General features: G+C 45.3%; 1 protein-coding gene across 1 annotated transcript in view; it reads right to left on the reverse strand.

Annotated features, from left to right (window-relative positions):
- Positions 1 to 24646, reverse strand: part of CASR (calcium sensing receptor) — a 178502-nt gene that overhangs the window by 8531 nt on the left and 145325 nt on the right. Inside the window, exon 6 of the mRNA XM_040422857.1 lies at positions 12090 to 12326. Within this exon, the coding sequence (XP_040278791.1) occupies positions 12090 to 12326 (237 nt within the window). The remainder of the gene's footprint in view (positions 1 to 12089; positions 12327 to 24646) is intronic.

The following is a 24646-nucleotide window of genomic DNA, read 5'->3' on the forward strand; positions in this document are numbered from 1 at the left end:
ATAGGATGTCTCTATAGTAGTTTAGTTTGTCAACCCTCTAAGCGGGTGTAAAAAAGGCCCCCATTTTGGACTGGTAGCGAGGGTCTAACATGGTGGAGAGGCAATAGTTACACAGGGGAGTACCTCTGTCTGCCTGTATCATCAAGAAATCATTTATGGCCTTTCTCTGTTCGTACAGTCAGTCCAACATATAGAAAGTGGAATTCCAACGGGTGGAAACGTCGCATATCAGCCTATGTTGGGGGACGCTGTTCTGCCATTTTAGCTCAAGGAGGGTGTGCTTGGCAGTGTACTTGTGGCTGAAGTACATGCAAAGTTTCCTGGACATTTTTAGAATGTCTTGCAGATGGGTGGAAGACTTCAGGAAACGCTTGACAACCAGATTGAACACTTGCGCCATGCAGGGAGCATGCCTCAGCCCTTCTTTGACGCAGCACCGACACCATGTTTGTCCCGTTGTCGGTCACCATGGTTCAGATTTTAAGTTGTCGCGGAGAAAGCCAGGATTCGATTTCTTGATGAAGGACGTGGAGCAATTCCTCTACTGTGTGATTCCATTCTCCTAGGCAAACTAGGTGCAGAACAGCGTGAAACCGCCATGCCCTGCACATGTGATATGCTGGTGGGGCATTGTGAATTGTCTCTGCAGTGGACGCTGAGGACAAGGTAGAGGATGAGGAGGCAGAGGCGATCATTGTCGCAGGACCAGCGGCGTGAGAACGTGGAGGCGGCGTCACCTGACCAAGTTGCTGGTTTGACTGGGCAGGAACCACATTTACCCAGTGGGCCATAAAGGACATATATTGTCCTTGACCGTAGTTACATCTCCACACATCGGCGCTGCCGCTCACTTTGGCAGACACTGACAGGCTTAAGGACTGGCCCACCTTCTGTTCTATATGTGTGTGCAGGGCTGGTACTGGCTTTTTGGCAAAGAAATGACAGTTTGGGACTCTCCACCTTGGCTTGGCACAAGCCATCAGTTCTCTGAAAGGTGCAGAGTCCACCACTTGGAAAGGGAGGGACTGCAGCACCAGCAACTTGGCCAGGAGCACCATCAGCATACTGCTGTCTCTTGGCAATTGCTTCAGTGATTGATTGCTGACGGAATGACTGACTAGGAGGAGGAGGAGCAGGAGCATCAGGACCAGCAGATGATGGGAAGGACAGGAGACAGACAGCTTCCTTCGGCTGAGGTGGTGGAGCCTTGACTGCCTGAAATCTGGTGCGTGCCACTGGGTGATGCAGCGGGTGCTGCAGCAAGCTGGACCACCACATTGGAGCCACGGAACTACCAGGCCACTTTATGGTAACGCTGCATATGTTGATGCAGGGCCATTTTGGCAACATTGGCACCCTGGCCACGCTTCACCTTCTGGCCACAGATTCGACAAATGGCCATGTTCACCTCCCCCGGCGGCTTAACAAAAAACTGCCACACCTCCGAGTAGGTAATTTTACCCCCAACACTCTGCACTGACTGACTGCTACTGCCACTGCCTCCTTGAACCATTGCACCTGTAAGCCGTGTATCGGGGTGGGCTCCCCAGGATACAGCGAGGTCACGAATGAGGAAAACAACTCCAACACCAGCTTTTGCCGAAACAGAATTTTGCAAACATGTGGTAATAAACACAACCACAAATGCTGAAAGCATAAAATAAACGTGCATACACCCAGCCCGAAGGCTGAGATCCCTGTGTTGCACAGCACGGTGCCCTCTGATGGATGCCGGAGGAAATTTTGCGGTAATTTACCTACTGGCGGGCACAACTAAAGCTGCCTCGCCGTACCTATTATTACCCTGAAGCAAACACTAACAACTTTTTGGGTGCTTAGTATGAGTTAGCCTGCGGTGCAACACAACAGTTTACAATCTTACCGTGCTCTATAGTATTCCCCCTGCCATAACTAGTCTGGTAGCACGTGCCTGAGTATTACTTCTGAGCAAAACGCTAAACTGGATTGAGTTCATAGGGGTGTTTATCAGCTCTCAAATGTGCAATGTCCCTTTAAGCAAAACTTTAGGCCTGTCACAAAGCAGAGACCCTAACTAGCTAACTACAGAACTGGTCTCTGTCTCTTGTCGCCAACACTGCAGTGAGCTGCGTGCACAATCTTACCGACCCGGGTCTGCTCTTTATTCGCTGATAACTTGGAACCGAACAACCAGTCTTTTCAGCAAACATGAAGTCCCGCAGGGTGTGCAGCTTTGTTCCTCAGCTCTTATCAGCCTTCCTGGAAACAATGCTCCTTTCCCTGGACAGGATCTGGGACTTGGACAACGATTAGCTTCACTCAGCTGCAGCTGTGGTCACTAGGGGTCCGCTCACTCCTGGATCCATCAGATCCTCTGCTCACACACAGTTCCTCAGTCCAGCTAGCTTCTAAGATGGCTGCTGCTTCTTCTAGCAAGTTCTGAAAACCACACCTGCACCCGGGCCATGCCAACTAAGGGTTGTGTCTTACGATGTAGCTGGCCAGCTAAGACCTGTCCTAGGTTGCTAGTATAGCTTATATGTGTATACAGCTAGACCTGCCAATAGCCTTAATACAGTTCCTATGTGTATAAAAACAGGAAACGGCAGCTCTCACCTGTGTCTTGTTGCCACGAGCGCGGACATAGCACCTGGTTTGCACTATTGTAAAACCTCAGAAAAAAGCTTGTAAAGTCCAGCTCAAGTGTTCAAGGAGTAAACTTTATTCCAGCGGCTTAAAAAACTTGCGGTACACATAACTTGTTACGCCTTTCCAACCATTGTCAATGTCAGTCCTTCATCATGACAACTGTCATAATGAAGGACCGATATTGACAATGGTCTGAAACGCGAGTTTTTAAAGCTGCTGGAATAAAGTTTACTCCTTGAACACTTGAGCTGGACTTTACAAGCTTTTTTCTTAAGTTCCTATGTTTATGTTTTAAAGACAAAAGCAGAGTTATTTACTGTGACATCATGTTTTGGATGTCATATAACTGTTATATTTTGTGTTCACAGAGGCAGAAAAAGATAGCATGCCTTTAAGATTCATTTTGTAATGTAAGGTAAGCTCAATGACACAGCAGAAACAACAGAAAGCATAGTGTTAATCTGTTGTTGCTGGGCAGAAATCTAGACCAATCACAGCCAGCTTCTCACACAGCAAGAGTTTTCACCAATCACAGCCAGCCTCACACACAGCCTGTCTGGGAATTTCCCTAGCAGGAGCTGCTAGAATCATCATTCACCAGAGACAGGAGCTGAAGAGACATTCACTCCACTTAGAGCTGTGTTTTTATGGAAGCAGAGAGGCCAAAATAGGTATTTAAAACCGTTATATAATGTTCCTACTGTTAGTATAATGATTAGAACTGTATACTGAACCAGTTATATGTGTGTTTACTTACAGTTCCACCAAATTCAAATTGCCAAATACAAATTGCAAGTTACAATTGCAAACTACAAAGTTCACAATCCAAATTAAAATTTCATATTGCAATCCAAATTGCATACAACCATACCAGATCATACTCAACCAATCTGCAAATAGTTACTGCAAACTGCAAACCCAGTTTAGCCAGTAGAACTGTTAAATCTCAGATAAACCTCTCAGAGAGATCATAAAGTACTTAAATAACTTAAAGTGAGAGAACAGATACTGAAGAGAGAAATATATCCACCATTTTATGATGAATGACAAGATTGAACAGTTGAACCACCATCTTATGCATACCGCCATTTTGTGATATCTTTTCAACACGTGTTTTGTACATGGACTATCTGCTGCGGAGGCGGCAGTGTTATATATGAAGAAAAGTTGAAGTTAATAAAGAAGGTATTTCAAGCATTTGCTGTGCTCTTTAAACCTACTGTTTCCATAAAACGGCGCTAGAGGAATTACAGAGTAATAGACAGTCTGGTTAGACTAAAAGTCAGAGATATCAAAATTCTTATAATGCCACAGCGCAAAAGGCACTTTATAGTGCTGCGCCTGCCACAGACGAACCCACCGACTCTTGGCTGGGGGTGTCTGATGTCACTTGGGACGAACTGGATGATCGAGTCATCCATTCAAGAACCGCTGGGTTGCTGGTCAAGACACGACCGCTAGCTGACACCGGGAGCTCAGGCCTCTCGCTGCGACTCCTGCTGCCATGGCCCCTTACTCTGCTGCGACCTGTGCCTGCGCCAGAAACATTTAGTCCGGTGCCCTTCTCCTGTGCAGGGCCTGGCACTTCTCTGTCTGACATACTGTTAGATCAAATAAATAAATAAAACGGAAATTAATACACAACAAAAAGGGCTGTAATTTTCTCACTTCACCACACGACGGCTAATAAGCCCTTTTTCTTTTTCCCCACTAATACACGCCAAAAAAAGGCTTTTAGAACATATAACTTCGGCCATGAACGGCAAATAATTATTTTTATTTTGCCACTAATACACGCCAAAAAGGGCTTTAATTTTCTCACTTCACCACACAACGGCTAATAAGCCCCTTTTTCCCCCCACTAATACACGCCAAAAAAAGGCTTTAGAACATATATATATACTTCACCGCACAAGGGCTAATAAGACCCTAATAACAAGAACTGTTTGCTGGAATTACAGAGCTGTATAATGGCAATTTGGATCCGCAGTCAGTGCAGCAAGGTGTAATAGGATTGTTCCTATTCCCCAGGCTGTAACCTCCCCGACTGAACCCTGTTCTGCTTCAATACTGTGGAATAATTCCTCCCTATCCTTTCCCTACACTTCTAATGCTCTTTCCCTGAACTACTATTGAGCAAAATAAGCACTTTCCTAGCACTGTCCCTAGCGCCTGCTGACGTCTCTCCCTGCACTAAGTACACTGGAAAATGGCTGAATTCCCATGACTGAGGCTATTTATAGGGCTGTGACATCACAGGGGCTGGCTGGCTGTTGATTGGCCGCATGCATGGCATTGTGGGTGATCCCTCGTTCCCAGAGTTCCTTGCTCCATGTCCTAACATGTGCAGCAGCGATTTTAGGAAAAATTGTGATTCGTTACCATGAAGCATGAGGAAATTCGGATTCGGTGCGAATCGAATAATTCCTGAAATTCGGATCAAATTCCACTTCGTCAACTTCGTTTCGCTCATCTCTATCGTTTATGCAGTAACATGCCTTTGCAACTTTGCTGTAACTGAATGGTATCTCAATGTCCAATGTGATCACTAACACGGGAATATTGATACAAGTTAGTGCAATGCAAATGCCAAATTATAAACAGTAAATTGAGGATTTTAGAAAAAAGGGGCACTTGCTTAGTGTTTGCAGTAGAATGTATGCTGTTGGGGTGCTGGCAATAAGCCTATGAACTGTAGAAACTTGAGGCTTTCAGTTTTGCCAAAAAAAGCTGGCTGGCTGCCCATATACTGAAGAAATGAGTTTGTGGCAGAATAGAACTTACCAGCAGTTGTATGAACTATGAAATAGTCCCTCCCTCTCTGTGACAAACTGCCATTTGCCACTGGGCATTGTAGAAAACTTATGGCTAGCCTCCTGCCCTACGACTATGGCCCCGGGACATATTACCCTTCAAGAACAGTGTAACAGAACAATGCCGCATGTCTGGACTGTTAATAGAACCGAACGCGGTTGGAATTTGTGACAGACCCATCTGTATGGATTAAAAAATGGCACCCAGATAGCTGATTTTATTGTATTTGTGTACTCTGAGCAGCATTCCCCTAATGATGTGCCCTCAGACTTGAGCTATCTGGGAATAGGTTAAATGTCTGTGTTTGCTGGGAGGGTGTGACATTGTGTGTTTGGGTGGTGATTCCTGTCCTGTTGTTCCCACATGTGTATTGGTGATTTCCCTTTGTCCTGAGAGATAATTGAATTGCTCCTCGGGTGTCTCCAGGGCAGAGAGGAGGAAACCATGATGCATTGTGGGGATGTGTTGTGTCTGTGTATCCTGAGTGCTACGTATCTGTCCTGTATCACAGTCCTCCCTCTGGTCCCCTAGGGGCGTGTACACCAGATGGGGACCTGCATAAATACGGGCGGGTAGCCCTCAATAAAGTGTTCATGTTCTTCTTGATCCCTCAAAACGTAGCCTTGTCTCGTTATTGGAGGGAATTGCTGTATCACGCTGGGGATTGCTATGCTCTGCATATTCCCTGGAGCTTTAACCCCTTCAGGACCGGACTCATTTTCACCTTAAGGACCAGGCCATTTTTGGGAAATCTGACCAGTGTCACTTTAAGTGCTAATAACTTTAAAACGCTTTGACTTATCCAGGCCATTCTGAGATTGTTTTTTCGTCACATATTGTACTTCATGACACTGGTAAAATGAAGTCAAAAAAATTATTTTTTTTGCACAAAAAAATACCTAATTTACCAAAAATTTGGAAAAATTTGCAAATTTAAAAGTTTCAGTTTCTCTACTTCTGTAATACATAGTAATACCCCAAAAAATTGTGATGACTTTACATTCCCCATATGTCTACTTCATGCTTGAATTATTTTGGGAATGATATTTTATTTTTTGGGGATGTTATAAGGCTTAGAAGTTTAGAAGCAAATCTTGAAATTTTTCCAAAATTTACAAAAACTCAATTTTTAGGGACCAGTTCAGGTCTGAAGTCACTTTGCGAGGCTTACATAATAGAAACCACCCAAAAATGACCCCATCTAAGAAACTACACCCCTCAAGGTATTCAAAACTGATTTTGCATACATTGTTAACCCTTTAGGTGTTGCACAAGACTTATTGGCAAATGGGGAGGAAATTTGAGAATTTCATTTTTTTTGTCTAATTTTTCTTTTTAACCCATTTTTTCCACTAACAAAGCAAGGGTTAACAGCCAAACAAGACTGTATCTTTATTGCCCTGACTCTGCTGTTCACAGAAACACCCCATATGTGGCCGTAAACTATTGTATGGCCACACAGCGGGGCGTAGAGTGAAAGGTGCGCCGTTTGGTTTTTGGAAGGCTGATTTTTATGGACTGGTTTATTTACACCATGTCCCATTTGAAGCCCCCCTGATGCACCCCTAGAGTAGAAACTCCATAAAAGTGACCCCATCTAAGAAACTACACCCCTCAAGGTATTCAAAACTGATTTTGCATACGTCATTAACCCTTTAGGTGTTGCACAAGAGTTATTGGCAAATGGAGATGAAATTTGAGAATTTAATTTTTTTGCCTAATTTTCAATTTTAACCCATTTTTTCCACTAACAAAGCAAGGGTTAACAGCCAAACAAGATTGTATCTTTATTGCCCTGACTCTGCTGTTCACAGAAACACCCCATATGTGGCCGTAAACTAGTACATGGATTGCAGGATAAAACTTACCAGGAAAGGTTAAAGGACCTTAATATGTATAGCTTGGAAGAAAGACGAGACAGAGGGGAGATGAGAGAAACTGCTAAATACATAAAGGGAATCAACTCGGTAAAGGAGGAGAGTATATTTAAAAGAAGAAAAACTACCACAAGAGGACACAGTTTTAAATTAGAGGGGCAAAGGTTTAAAAGTAATATAAGGAAGTATTACTTTACTGAGAGAGTAGTGGATGCATGGAATAGCCTTCCTGCAGAAGTGGTAGCTGCAAATACAGTGAAGGGGTTTAAGCATGCATGGGATAGGCATAAGGCCATCCTTCATATAAAATAGGGCCGGGGGCTATCCATAGTATTCAGTATATTGGGCAGACTAGATGGGCCAAATGGTTCTTATCTGCCGACACATTCTATGTTTCTATGTTTCTATGTATGGCCACACAGCGGGGCGTAGAGTGAAAGGTGCGCCGTATGGTTTTTGGAGGGCTAATTTTGCTGGACTGTTTTTTTTACACCATGTCCTATTTGAAGCCCCCTTGATGCACCCCTAGAGTAGAAACTCCATAAAAGTGACCCCATCTAAGAAACTACACCCCTCAATCAATCTGATTTTACAAACTTTGTTAACCCTTTAGGTGTTGCACAAGATTTAATGGAAAATAGAGACACAATTTCAAAATTTCACATTTTTGGCAGATTTTCCATTTTAATATTTTTTTTCCAGTTACAAAGCAAGGGTTAACAGCCAAACAAAACTCATTATTTATGGCCCTGATTCTGTAGTTTACAGAAGCACCCCATATGTGGTCGTAAACCGCTGTACGGGCACACGGCAGGGCGCAGAAGGAAAGGAATGCCATACGGTTTTTGGAAGGCAGGTTTTGCTGGACTGTTTTTTTGACACCATGTCCCATTTGAAGCCCCCCTGATGCACCTCTAGAGTAGAAACTCCATAAAAGTGACCCCCATCTAAGAAACTACACCCCTCAAGGTATTCAAAACTGATTTTACAAAAGTTGTTAACCCTTTAGGTGTTCCACAAGAATTAATGGAAAATAGAGATTTAATTTCCAAATTTCACTTTTTCGGCAGATTTTCCATTTTAATATTTTTTTTCCAGTAACAAAGCAAGGGTTAACAGCCAAACAAAACTCTTTATTTATGGCCCTGATTCTGTAGTTTACAGAAACACCCCATATGTGGTCGTAAACTGCTGTACGGGCACACGGCAGGGCGCAGAGGGAAAGGAACACCATATGGTTTCTGGAAGGCAGATTTTGCTGGATTGTTTTTAGACACCATGTCCCATTTGAAGCCCCCCTGATGCACCCCTAGGTTAGAAACTCCAAAAAAGTGGCCCCATTTTGGAAACTACAAGATAAGGTGGCAGTTTTGTTGGTACTATTTTAGGGTACATATGATTTTTGGTTGCTCTATATTACACTTTTTGTGAGGCAAAGTAACAAAAAATAGAAATTCAGAAATTTCATCTCCATTTGCCATGAACTCTTGTAGAACACTTAAAGGGTTAACAAAGTTTGTAAAATCAGTTTTGAATACCTTGATGGGTGTAGTTTCCAAAATGGGGTCATTTTTTGGAGTTTATACTCTAGGGGTGAGACGGGGGGGCTTCAAATGGGACATGGTGTAAATAAACCAGTCCAGCAAAAACTGCCTTCCAAAAACCATATGGCATTCCTTTCCTTCTGCGCCCTGCCGTGTGGCCATACAGCAGTTTATGACCACATATGGGGCATTTCTATAAACTAAAGAATCAGGGCAATAAATATTGAGTTTTGTTTGGCTGTTAACCCTTGCTTTGTTATGGGAAAAAATGAATTAAAATGGAAAATTTGCCAAAAAATAGCTGTTTTGGCACTGTTTTTATTTTTTATTATTTACAACGTTCATCTGACAGGTTAGATCATGTGCTATTTTTAAATAGCAGGTTCTTACGGACGTGACGATACCTAATATGTATACTTTTTTATTTATTTAGGTTTTACACAATAATATCATTTTTGACACAAAAAAAAACATGTTTTAGTGTCTCCATTGTCTGAGAGCCATAGTTTTTTGAGTTTTTTGGCGATTGTCTCAGGTTGGGTATAATTTTTGCGGGATGAGATGACGGTTAGATTGGTACTATTTTGGGGTGCATATGACTTTTTGATCGCTTGCTATTACACTTTTTGTGATGTAAGGTAACAAAAAAATAGCTTTTTTGACACCGTTTTTATTTAATTTTTTTTACAGTGTTCATCTGAGGGGTTAGGTCATGTGGTATTTTTATAGATCAGGTTCTTACGGACATGGCAATACCTAATATGTCTACCTTTTTATAATTTATCAGGGTTTTACACAATAATATAATTTTTGAAACAAAAAAAAATCATGTTTTAGTATCTCCATAGTCTGAGACCCATAGTTTTTTTATTTTTTGGGCCATTGTCTCATGTAAGGGCTCATTTTTTGCAGGATGAGGTGACGGTTTGATTGGTACTTTTTTGGCGTACATGCGACTTTTTTGATCACTTTTATTACCTTTTTTGGGAAGTAAGGTGGGCAAAATTTCAATTTCCTCATAGTTTTTATTTTTTTATTTTTATGGCGTTCACTGTGCGGGGAAAGTAACATGACCGTTTTATAGATCAGGTCGTTACGGACGCGGCGATACCTAATATGTGTAGTGTATTTTATTTTTATTTTTTTTATTCAGTGATAAATGTGTTTTTTTGAAACTTAACTTTTTTCACTTTTTTCACTTTTTTTTTGACCCAGACCCACTTGGTTCTTGAAGATCCAGTGGGTCTGATGTCTGTATAATACAGTACAGAACAATATATATTGTACTGTACTGTATTTTACACTTGTCTGAACAGATCTATGCTTTTAGCACAGATCTGTTCAGCACCATGGACAGCAGGAAGCCTGAGAGGCGTCCTGTTGCCATGGGAACCTTCCCCGTCTGCTCAGAACTGCGCAGACGGGGAAGGGTAAGCACAGGGCTGAGGGGGGCTCTCTGGGGGCTCTCTCCCTCTCCCATCGGGGGGCTGCAAAGGCACAGCAGCCCCCCGATGGGAGAGGGAGGGAGCTCCCTGCGCTGTTAACCTTTTCCATACAGCGGTCCGTACGGACCGCTGTATGGAAAGGGTTAAACGGCTGACATCGCATCGCAGATGTCAGCCGTTTATACCAGGGTGCCAGCAATGTGCTGGCACCTTGGTATACCCACTAGACACCAACGATCATTGAAGGGGAGGCGGGCGAGGGATCACCTTACCGCACCTCCGCACCGCCTGCGACACCCCCCCCTGCACCACCCGCCCACATAATATCATTCAGGGGTGCAGGGGGGGTGCAAAAGCTTTATTTTAGACATACTAAAGTTTCTGATCCCCGATCAGAAACTGCAGAAAGCGCTACAAACCGCAGGTCTGAATTGACCTGCGGTTTGCAGCGATCGCCGACATGGGGGGGTCACAGGACCCCCCTCGGGATTGACCCAAGGTGCCCGGCTGTGTGTGACAGCCGGGATCTCAGCGCTGTCACCATGTCTGCAGAGATGGTGACAGTTTATGCCATGACGTGTATACTCATCATGGCGCGCTAAGTAGCAGTGCTCCATGACGAGTATACTCCTCATAGGTCGGGAATATTTTCACACTATCTCCTTCTCTGATCGCTTCCCTGACAGGAATTGGGGTGATCAGAGAAGGAGAAGCACATAGTCCCTCCCTAACCCCCCCTTACCTGCCCCGATGCGCTGCGATTGGTCCCTCTGCAGTAATGGACCAATCACAGCGATCGCGGGCGGGTCAGAGCGGCTATACAGTGCCTGCCGGCTTCTCTGGTTGCCTAGCAACCCCAGCACGCCGGCTTCACTGAAGCTTCAGCGCTTCGCTCCCTGCGCTGACAGTGAAAGCCGATCACGTACATGCACGTGGAGATGCGGTGAGGCACCACATTCCCCCGCGTACATGTACGAGATGTTGCGTGAAGGGGTTAACCTCTTTCTTCTTGTCCCTGATACCCTCTCCTGGAGGAGAGATCTTTCCCACACGGTCCTGAATGCTGGAGGTTCATTCAGGGTGGAAGGAAGACGGCGCGGCTCCAGTTAAGCTACGGCGGTTGTGGAGTCTGCGGTGGTTGTGGTGTCCAGTGCGGTGCTTGTGGTCCTCGGCGCAAGCTAGGAAGCGTCCATTAACGGAAGGGGATCCGTTACACTCTCTATGCTAAACTTTCCCTGATAAAACCCTAAAATCTACCCAATTATTTCTCCATATTCTCTTCCTATTCCCTCCCTGTAGTCTCCCTAGTACAGCGTGATTACTGGCTCGTGTCTACTGTACAATTGCTTTTTGGCAGACACATCCACAACACCTGCTCTCAGGTAGTAATTGAAACAGAATGGAGTTCTATGGGTCCTCAGCAGCAGGATTTGCCAGAATTCTTCCCAATTGGCTGATCAGTTCGTCTGTCAGCCTCTAAACCAATCCAGGCAAGCCCTCCGTCCCAGGGTCATGTGACCCTCCATCTTACTCCATCCTTCTTCCTTCCTTTAGTTTTTCCTGCCAATTTATGGACTCCGTTTTTTCGCGATTTGTCCAAACCAAATTGCAAAAACTTCAGACGCATTTGGCAGTCAAAATTATGTGAAATTTGTAACAAATCTGATTAAGAACCGATTCGCTCATCTCAAATCTACATGCTATGAAATAACAATCACACTCCATATTAAATGTGTGTGCAGTAGCCACATCTTCTCCCTTCATTTCACACGATCACCTACCTCTCTGGAGAATCCGCTCCACAAGATTTTGCTCTCATTGATGAACAGACGTTCGCCTTTCCTGGCGTAGACGTTATATTGGCCAATGTCTTCAAAGACAACTTCATCTGAACCATCTTCCTTTGTCAGGTGCCAGTTAATGATGGTGTAATTCCCCATCAGGTCCCCGAAATCATTGAAATCTACCTGCTCCCCGATATTATTGGTGAAATTGAGGTGCCGCAGATGTTTTAAGACCTAGAACATAAAGGAAAGTTTTACTTCAGTGATAGAAATGTCAATAAAAATCTGGAAATGCAAAAGATACTATAAGAGAATGTACAATTCTACTCCAGAGCTGCACTCACTATTCTGCTGGTGCAGTCACTGTGTACATTCATTACTTATCCTGTACTGATCCTGAGTTACATCCTGTATTATACTCCAGAGCTGCACTCACTATTCTGCTGGTGCAGTCACTGTGAACATACATTACTTATCTTGTACTGATCCTGAGTTATAAACCATATTATACTCCAGAGCTGCACTCACTATTCTCCCTGTGGAATCACTATGTACACAGTGGCACTCACTAGGGTCACATAAAGTATTATTATCGGAGGAAGAGAAGTGATTTGGGAGACATTGATTTACTGTGGAGACAGGAAGGATTTTGGCTTTTAGCAGGTTTCTTGTTTTCTAAGTGTCTGCCGTTTCTTAAATTAATAAAGCTCTAAGTATCAGATCCTGGAAAAACAAAGGGGAAGGAAAGCGTTGCCCTCCCTGCGCAGGATACATAGTTATAACTACGCTTATACACAATGTATATTACTTGCTACTTGTTCTGCCATTAAATATCGTTGCACAGAATTTCCGGTCACTCTGCTGTTCGGTGCCCATTGTATATAGATTGGTGTGAACTTAGATCATCCCGGGCCTTTAAATTTATACCCTTTTAACCCCAGGTCATTCATTGGTCCAATGTCAGGTGGCAATTAGTTTATTAATATTTTTATAGAGCCTGGAACTCTTTTTTTTTTATACAGATTTCCAAATACTTTGCATAGACATAAGTACCATAAATCCCATCTGCCTGCAGCCACCACTAGGTGAAGATCTGAAGCTTACTGCATCTAGATATATACAGCCACCACTAGGATTCTCTGGAGCTTACTACATACAAACATATTCTGCCACCACTAGAGGGAGCTCAGGAGATTACTACATACAGATATATATAGCCACCACTAGAGGGAGCTCACTACATACATATATATACAGCCACCACTAGAGGGAGCTCAGGAGATTACTACATACAGATATATACAGTCACCACTAGAGGGAGCTCAGGAGATTACTACATACAGATATATACAGCCACCACTAGAGGGAGTTCAGGAGATTACTACATACATATATATACAGCCACCATTAGAGGGAGCTCAGGAGATTACTACATACAGATATATACAGTCACCACTAGAGGGAGCTCAAAGAGATTACTACATACAGATATATACAGCCACCACTACAGGGAGTTCAGGAGATTACTACATACAGATATATACAGCCACCACTAGAGGGAGCTCAGGAGATTACTACATACAACTATATACAGCCACCACTAGAGGGAGCTCAGGAGATTACCACAAACAGATATATACAGCCACCACTAGAGGGAGCTCAGGAGATTACTACATACAGATATATACAACCACCACTAGAGGGAGCTCAGGAGATTACTACATACAGATATATACAGCCACCACTAGAGGGAGCTCAGGAGATTACTACATACAGATATATATAGCCACCACTAGAGGGAGCTCAGGAGATTACTACATACAGATATATACAGCCACCACTACAGGGAATTCAGGAGATTACTACATACAGATATATAGAGCCACCACTAGAGGGAGCTCAGGAGATTACTGTATACAGATATATACAGCCACCACTAGAGGGAGCTCAGGAGATTACTACATACAGATATATAGAGCCACTACTATAGGGAGTTCCGGAGATTACTGTATACAGATATATACAGCCACCACTAGAGGGAGCTTAGGAGATTACTACATACAGATATATACAGCCACCACTCACCACTAGAGGGAGCTCAGCAGATTACTGTATACAGATATATACAGCCACCACTAGAGGGAGCTCAGGAGATTACTACATACAGATATATACGCCACCACTAGAGTGAGCTCATGAGGTTACTACATACAGATAAATACAGCCACCATTAGAGGGAGCTCAAGATAACTACATACAGATATATACAGCCACCACTAGAGGGAGCTCTGGAGATTACTATATACAGATATATACAGCCACCACTAGAGGGAGCTCAGGAGATTACTGCATAGAGATATATACAGCCTTTACTAGAGGGAGCTCAGGAGATTACTACATACAGATGTATACAGCCACCACTAGAGGGAGCTCGAGATAACTATATACAGACATATACATCCACTACTAGAGGGAGCTCAGGATAACTACATACAGATATATACAGCCACTACTATAGGGAGTTTAGGAGATTACTGTATACAGATGTATACAGCCACCACTAGAGGGAGCTCAGGAGATTACTACATACAGATATATACAGCCACTACTAGAGGGAGCTCAGGAGATTACTATATACAGATATACTCAGCCACCACTAGAGGGAGCTCAGGAGATTACTGCACACAGATATATATATCCACCACTAGAGGGAGCTCAGGAGATTACTACATACAGATATATACCGCTACCACTAGAGGGAGCTCAGGCGATTACTACATACAGATATACACAGCCTTCACTAGAGGGAGCTCAGGAGATTACTACATACAGATATATACAGCAACCACTAGAGGTAGCTCAGGAGATTACTACAGAACAATATATACAGCCACCACTAGAGGGAGCTCAGGAGATTACTACATACAGATATATACAGCCACCACTAGAGGGAGCTCAGGAGATTACTACATACAGATATATACAGTCACCACTAGAGGGAGCTCAGGAGATTACTACATACAGATATATACAGCCACCACTAGAGGGAGTTCAGGAGATTACTACATACATATATATCCAGCCACCACTAGAGGGAGCTCAGGAGATTACTACATACAGATATATACAGTCACCACTAGAGGGAGCTCAAAGAGATTACTACATACAGATATATACAGCCACCACTACAGGGAGTTCAGGAGATTACTACATACAGATATATACAGCCACCACTAGAGGGAGCTCAGGAGATTACTACATACAACTATATACAGCCACCACTAGAGGGAGCTCAGGAGATTACTACAGACAGATATATACAGCCACCACTAGAGGGAGCTCAGGAGATTACTACATACAGATATATACAACCACCACTAGAGGGAGCTCAGGAGATTACCACAAACAGATATATACAACCACCACTAGAGGGAGCTCAGGAGATTACTACATACAGATATATACAGCCACCACTAGAGGGAGCTCAGGAGATTACTACATACAGATATATATAGCCACCACTAGAGGGAGCTCAGGAGATTACTACATACAGATATATACAGCCACCACTACAGGGAATTCAGGAGATTACTACATACAGATATATAGAGCCACTACTATAGGGAGTTCCGGAGATTACTGTATACAGATATATACAGCCACCACTAGAGGGAGTTTAGGAGATTACTACATACAGATATATACAGCCACCACTCACCACTAGAGGGAGCTCAGCAGATTACTGTATACAGATATATACAGCCACCACTAGAGGGAGCTCAGGAGATTACTACATACAGATATATACGCCACCACTAGAGGGAGCTCAGGAGATTACTACATACAGATAAATGCAGCCACCATTAGAGGGAGCTCAAGATAACTACATACAGATATATACAGCCACCACTAGAGGGAGCTCTGGAGATTACTATATACAGATATATACAGCCACCACTAGAGGGAGCTCAGGAGATTACTGCATAGAGATATATACAGCCTTTACTAGAGGGAGCTCAGGAGATTACTACATACAGATACAGTATATACAACCACCACTAGAGGGAGCTCGAGATAACTATATACAGACATATACATCCACTACTAGAGGGAGCTCAGGATAACTACATACAGATATATACAGCCACTACTATAGGGAGTTTAGGAGATTACTGTATACAGATGTATACAGCCACCACTAGAGGGAGCTCAGGAGATTACTACATACAGATATATACAGCCACTACTAGAGGGAGCTCAGGAGATTACTATATACAGATATACTCAGCCACCACTAGAGGGAGCTCAGGAGATTACTGCACACAGATATATATATCCACCACTAGAGGGAGCTCAGGAGATTACTACATACAGATATATACCGCTACCACTAGAGGGAGCTCAGGCGATTACTACATACAGATATACACAGCCTTCACTAGAGGGAGATCAGGAGATTACTACATACAGATATATACAGCAACCACTAGAGGTAGCTCAGGAGATTACTACAGAACAATATATACAGCCACCACTAGAGGGAGCTCAGGAGATTACTACATACAGATATATACAGCCACCACTAGAGGGAGCTCAGGAGATTACTACATACAGATATATACAGCCACCACTAGAGGGAGCTCAGGAGATTACTACATACAGATATATACAGCCACTACTAGAGGGAGCTCAGGAGATTACTATATACAGATATATACAGCCACCACTAGAGGGAGCTCAGGAGATTATCACATACAGATATATACATCCACCACTAGAGGGAGCTCAGGAGATTACTACATATAGATATATACAGCCACCAGTAGAGGGAGCTCAGGAGATTATTACATACAGATATATACATCCACCACTAGAGGTAGCTCAGGAGATTACTACAGACAGATATATACAGCCACCACTAGAGGGAGCTCAGGAGATTACTATATACAGATATATACAGCCACCACTATAGGGAGCTCAGGAGATTACTACATACAGGTATATACAGCCACCACTAGAGGGAGCTCAGGAGATTACTACATACAGATACATACAGTCACTACTAGAGGGAGCTCAGGAGATTACTGCATACAGATATATACAGCCACCACTAGAGGGAGCTCAGGAGATTACTACATACAGATATATACAGCCACCACTAGAGGGAGCTCAGGAGATTACTATATACAGATATATACAGCCACCACTAGAGGGAGCTCAGGAGATTGCTACATACAGATATATAGAGCCACCACTAGAGGGAGCTCAGGAGATTACTACATACAGTTCTATACAGCCACCACTAGAATGAGCTCAGGAGATTACTACATACTGATATATACAGCCACCACTAGAGGAAGCTCAGGAGATTACTACATACTGATATATACAGCCACCACTAGAGGGAGCTCAGGAGATTACTACATACAGATATGTACAGCCACCACTAGAGGGAGCTCAGGAGATTACTACATACAGATATATACAGCCACCACTAGAGGGAGCTCAGGAGATTGCTACATACAAATATATACAGCCACCACTAGAGGGAGCTCAGGAGATTACTACAGACAGATATATACAGCCACCACTAGAGGGAGCTCAGGAGATTACTACATACAGATATATACAGCCACCACTAGAGGGAGCTCAGGAGATTACTACATACAGATATATACAGACAGCACTAGAGGGAGCTCAGGAGATTACTACATACTGATATATACAGCCACCACTAGAGGGAGCTCAGGAGATTACTACATACAGATATGTACAGCCACCACTAGAGGGAGCTCAGGAGATTACTACATACAGATATATACAGCCACCACTAGAGGGAGCTCAGGAGATTACTACATACATATATGTACAGCCACCACTAGAGGGAGCTTGAGATAACTACATAGAGATATCTCACCTACGTTTACCATATGTTACCGGAAAAGTTTCTATACCAAACACATCCATATGGCCCCATTCACACAGCAAAACAGAGACCTGCTGCTACTGAGCAGAGAAACAACCACATACACTGCCTGGTGGGAGCCTAATGGCGGCATATGCCCCTATGTGACTTCTGTCAGAATATGCAGGAAGATACGCCAGACGTATGACGGGGGACAGAAGCTTCAGACATGATCTGAACAGAATATCACGTACAAGCCCAAAACTAACATCATAAAGGTAAAGAAAACACGCAAAGAATAAAATGTGAGATTATCCAGGATGTAGACTGTGCCCAGAAAACATAAAACCTGTAAAAACCGCACTCTGGACAAGAGCACACTGACCTCGGAGCTGAAACCGCCCTCTGAGCCGCCAGGGGAGCTGCCTATATTTGTGATCGGATCGGCTAGCAGATGATGAGCCCTAACCTTGCAGTGGGGTGTGGCGGAACTGCTTCTGTAAGGAAAGCCTAAAGAGGGCCACCTTGAAAGGAGGATGTGTGAGTTGAGGGCTGTGGGTGGGAGGGTCAGCTGTAGCTGAAGACCGCGTCACTCGGGAGCTCGCTGCTCCTACCTTTTGTAGTCCTGCTGGCGCCTCCCCTCACACAAATGCGGCGTCTGCCGCGCCTATACTTGTGATCGGATCGGCTAGCAGATGATGAGCCCTAACCTTGCAGTGGGGTGTGGGGGAACTGCTTCTGTAAGGAAAGCCTAAAGAGGGCCAAAAATGACGCGTGAGACACGGATGGTACAAAGGATTCGTGTTACAGATTTACAGTAATATTTTCTGAAAAGCACAAGACATTTCGGAGCGTGGATTGGGAATGTACCTGGTATAGCATGAACTCTGCCACCGACCTAGTTTCTTTATGATGTGCTCCGGGGTGCCGTTTTTTGAAGCTGCGGATGCTGCGCCTATCCTAAAGGAATGCCCTGTGATTGAGCGCGGGTTTACCTTTACCTTGGAGAGGAGGATCCGGACGTGCTTTAGGAACACTTGAATGCTGAGTGGCACGGAGCCAAACGCTAGTAGGGGAGATTGGGCTGGGGCCTGAATGATGGTGTCAGCCCATTCCCGTAGGACCGCTACCGGGCACCAGGCATTGCCGGTTGGAAAATATCTCACCTCTACGGTTTCCCCCGGCCGAGCAGTTTTAGAATGCGGCAGGGTGAGTGAGAAGGCGGAACCTACCTGGACGAGATGTCCCTTCTGGAGGTACCCGGGGGAGGAGCCTGGGCAGGTGAACTCGCCTGGGCGTAGGAAACCATAGAAGCTGAGATACATTGCTGTTTTGATAAGTAGACTAGTATGGTGTCCGAAAGGTTCGTTATCTAACATGTGCGACAGGGATTTGAAGATTTCCCCAGTGATGGGTTCTCGTGAAGCCTTGGGTCTAACCGTAGTGTATTGAATACCCTTGAGGATGGCTTTAATGGGGTGTGCCAAAAATAACGATGGCCTGTCGGGGTACATGCTGTACCAGAAATGCTGGACGCCAGTTAAGTATAGCTTGATGGTGCTGTGGGATAATTTAAGAGTCTTATGGCAGTATGCTATGAATGCTAGGATGTAAGACACATGATCTAAGTGAGCCTGTGGAAATAGGTGTTTGAACGTGCTGAAATGTCCCCAGGCGGTGTTATAATTCCTCTGCGTGTTTTTGGAGAGGGACTGATTGATGAGTGACCTAGCCACTTCCAAGTGCAGCCTCAATCCATGTGGAGAAGGCTGTGAGCTGGTGTTGGAGTCGGGCATGGGTCTGCGTCTGGAGAAACCTGGAAGAAAGATTGCATGTTAAGTCTTGACAGCGCGTCGGCGGCCAGATTAGCCTTCCCAGCAATGTGCGCTACTTCATAGTTGAAATGATGTTGTAACGCCAACCACACGAAGCGCCTTAGGAAGGCCATGACCTGCACGGATGCCGATCTCCCTTTGTTGACTAGATCGACCACTACCATGTTATCAGATATGATTAATACCGTTTTATTGGACCACTGACTACCCCAGGTCTGCGCTGCGGCGACTATGTGGTAAATCTCGAATAGAGGTGATGAGTCTGAAAACCCCGGTATGCGGGATACCTCTGCCGGCCAAGCGCTAGCTATCCAGTGCTCCCCATAAATAGCCGCAAACCCCACCGAAGATGAAGCGTCTGTGTGTACGACAGGGGAATTGTTGGAGACTTTGGGTATGAACAAAGAGACTCCGTTCCAGTGTGTCAGAAACCGATCCCACATGACCAGATCTGCCTTGGCCTGGTGGTCGAGATAGATGATCGAATTCTGATCCGCTGCCTCTGGCAACAAGCGCAGGAGTCTGGAGATGAAGGATCTGCCCTGGGGAATAATCCTCATGGCGAAATTGAGCATCCCCAGAACGCTTTGCAGATTGACCCTGGACGTGACCCCCTCTTGAAGCAAGTTGCGCACCGCCGTTTTTATTCTAGACAGCTTATCTGCTGGTAGACTGGCCTGGTCAGACGCGGTGTCTAGCTGGATTCCTAAGAAGGTGATCCTAGTGCTGGGCCCATCTGTTTTGTTATCAGCCACTGGTACTTGGAGTTCCCTAAAAACTTGCATCAGGGTATCGAGGTCTACCGGTGGTCGTGACGGGGGTTCAATCAACAGGAAATCGTCTAAGTAATGTATGACGTGAAAAGCGTGGAATTTGTGCTGCAAGATCCAGTGTAGGCCCCTGGCGAATTGATCGAAAAGCCATGGACTGGATCTAGACCCGAATGTTAATTTGTTGGCGAAATAATAACAGCCCTCCCATTTGACCCCGTGCCATTGCCATAACTGCGGTGATATGGGAAGGAGTTTGAAGGCATCCGTGATGTCAGCTTTGGATAGCCACGCCCGTGCACCTAAGGACAGAATAACCTGGATGGCTTCGTCTATGGAGGAATATTTCATCGTGAACTCTTCTGCTGGAATGAGCGAGTTAAGACTCGGTATGGATAAAGAATGGGGCGCTGACAAGTCATAGATCAATCTTTGTTTATTATTAAACTTCCCGGTGACTACCCCTATGGGGTTGATCCTGAAGGTTTCAAACGGGGGTATGGAGAATGGACCGATGAGGTATCCCTTGGCTAGTTCGGCCTGGATCAGCAGTGACACTACCTCGGGGTTGTTCAATGCAGATTGGAGGTTCCTACATTCAAACGAAGCCTGGGGAATGGCGACCTGTCCTGTATGAAACCCTGATGAACAGCCATTGATGACAAACCTGACCCAAGCTAGGTCGGGATGACCTGTCAGGTGACACGCGAGCATATCGATGTTTACCCTGCTTAGTCATGCGGGGTTGTGACCTTTCTGTGGGCAAGCAATGCGGGGATGTGCCCTGTAGCAATTTGCGCAAAGATGCAAAAGGCGGCACTGATTGTAGAAACAGCTGCCAGCATTAAAATTGTTGCATATCTGCGACTTCCCCAAGTATCTGATGGGCCGACCTAGCTTGTCCACCCCCGTGCCTGCTTTGGACGAAAATGCCTCGGGGGCGTTTTTTGGGATGGGAACGTCGAGTCGCGTGCTGGCATTGGTGCACCATTCTTCTGCATGGGAATAAGACCCACAATTGACACATGCCGGTGACTTCTGACCGGCGAAGTGCCGACAGAACAGCTCAGTGTCCACGACTGCCCAATCTACAGTATGCCGGAACTGGGTAAGCATTGCAGCCGCTTTGGCGGAGAATGAGCGGTGATATTCATAGAAGGCAGTGCCCCCGTACTTGTGACCCAGTTCCGCCACCTTGTAGAGGTACAGATCCAACTCCTCTCTGCGTGTTGGGGATACCGTACAGATGACGTCTCTGTATAGGCTAAATGCCAGAACAAATTCGATGACACTGAGCTTCCTGTTTAATCGATTGTCTCTGGATTTCAATATTACTGACACTTCGCCGCATGCGATCGTTTTGTTATCAGGGACTTCGTGGGTAGCAATAAGTAAGGAGGCTAAATTGATGTCCTTACCCTCGAGGATGTCCTTCCTCAGAGTGGCAGGAATGAAGTGAGACGGGGATATGCTGGGGAAAACGGGTGGGGTGTGGACGCCCAAGCCGGCGGAAGTAGATGGAACCACCGGACCCTGGCTGTCGTCAATGGGATTGGAAGCCCTGCTTTCAACAACTTCAAGTCTGGTCTGAAAGCTGGACATGGATGAGGCCATGTTATTTATGACAGCATGCAGCTGACTAATGGAAGTTTGAATGGTATTCATTGTAACCACGTCTTGGCTGGGGCCCGAATCCGCCTGGAGGAGACGATACAGTTCTGCCTTCCTGGCTGATGCGGGAAAGGGGATGCCTCTGCGCAGGAGCTCGGCCGATAGTTTTGGAATGGTCCAGGCTCTGAGGGACTGGGAGTGCTCCCTGTCAGACATCAGGTCGAGACTTCTCTGGGAATCGACCGTGCCTTGGCTCCTCTGGTCCTGCGCTGGTTCCATCTAAGATATTGTGAAGACATGAAGGCCCTGTTGCCCAGAGTGTCCTCCTGCATGCACTAGTGTACCCGGAACTAATCACCTGTGGGATTCTAACCGTGCGCCCAGACTAGATGGTGACATTGAATGCAATGCGTGCCCTGGAACCTCGTGACTGGAGTGACCCTTGTATGGCTGAAATGGATGCGACGTGACATGAATTGATGCATGAATGAAATTTTTTTATATTTTTTTTACACATATATACATACATATACACATACATACGTAACCCCCTACACATATATATATATGTACATACATACATGCACGTATGCCTGTAGTCGTGACAGGACTTTAGCGGAGTCCTTGGACGTGAAGGACCGAGTCTGCCTGTAGACGTGACAGGGCTTAATTTGTGTCCAAGACCGTGTGGAACTGATGCTTGCCTGTAGTCGTGACAGGACTTAAGTCGTGTCCTGCGTGCGTAATGGACTACTGGTGCCTGAAGACGTGACAGGGCTTTGACCTTTGGATCCGAAGGCGTGACGGATCTGCGCACGTGCGTGAGGCGCATACTCAGAGGACAGACACGTGAGCCTTAAGATACGAGACTAGTGCCCCAGCAATGAGGGGGGCACCCAGGCCATACTGCCCCTCATGGATTTGTCTTTTGCCCCACTATCATGCAGCAGGAATGTCACGTCACTGACACTTCTTCCCCCCCCCCCCTTCTCTCCCATAGGTAACAACCACTTTATTTTTTTTTATTTTTTTTATTTTACCTTCAATTATCCCTGAGCAGGCGCCCTGTAATGAAAAAGTTGCGCTTGATGAGCCTCTCATAACTGCGGTGCCACAGCCCTACCAACCCCAGACCATACCTTTCACGCAACCGCAATAGCGCTGCTTTGATGGGGCTGCCGAATTGCCACTTAGCAACAACCTGTTGATAGAAACACATGTGAGGAGGCGGCTGATACGCCGCAAGGACCGGGCGTGCGTGCCAGTGGTCCGGCTGCTGCTGGTGAGTACGATGTGTCTGCTAGTGTCTGTGCCGCCCCCCTACCCCACTTACCCTCCGTGTGTACCGATGTACGGTCCCTCGCATCGATTGCCGGCCCTATACTTACCCACCGGAGGAAGTATCGGGGGATCGCGTACCACGCCGACGCCGGAGCAAGAATAGGAGCAGGAGAATCCCGGAAGTGACGTCAGCTGTAGCTGAAGACCGCGTCACTCGGGAGCTCGCTGCTCCTACCTTTTGTAGTCCTGCTGGCGCCTCCCCTCACACAAATGCGGCGTCTGCCGCGCCTATACAAGTGGGATAACATGTTCTCCACACTACAGACAATAAATGGATAATCGATGGGGTCTAATGGCAGGAGCGCCCACAATCATGAGAATGGAGCAGCAGTGAGCATGTGTGACCACCAGTCCATCCACTTCGATGGGCATGAAGGACATAGTAGAGCGCAGCGCTCAGCAGTCACGCAGTGAACAGAGCGCCGGTCATCTGTCAATAATTTGGACATATTTGGACATATTCAGATTTAAAAGAAATTACAGGGCAACTTTTATGCCCTAGACCACCACCATTAACCCCTTCACCATCCCAAACCACTGGGAATATCAGGTGGTAATCTGTAAATCATATTGAGTGGTTATAGACACACACTGTACATACACACACACACACATACTTATTACACACACAGTGTATATAGACACAGTGCACATATATATACTGTACATACTGTGACATAGCAAATTTTTTTTTTTTGGGAAGGCAGGTATTTTCCTCCCAACATGGGCGGCTGGGCTGATTTCCAGCCAGGTGAGATCAAATACCGGACCAAAGTTTAAGTGCCGGTCTGGGTTTTGGAAGCACCTGGCTGTCCTTAAATAGGCAGCTGGGCTCAGAAGCCATGTCTCTGTCTTGGGATCTGAGGCATGGTGCCTCATTTTTTTCGGGTACGGCTGGATGTCCTGGATTAAACCAGCTAAATTTAAACCTGTGTCACGTGACAAAATGGAGGCTGTAATGAAAGCTCTCATGGAGGCTAATCAACACCAGCAAGAAACAAACCAGCTGCTGCTACAACACGTGATGGCTTTACAGACGGCAGGAGCGTCCCAGAGTGTCCATGAAGTCCGGAAAGCGGTCCGTACGGCGAT

This window comes from Bufo bufo, chromosome 3 (genome assembly GCF_905171765.1).
Source record: "Bufo bufo chromosome 3, aBufBuf1.1, whole genome shotgun sequence".
NCBI lineage: Eukaryota > Metazoa > Chordata > Amphibia > Anura > Bufonidae > Bufo > Bufo bufo.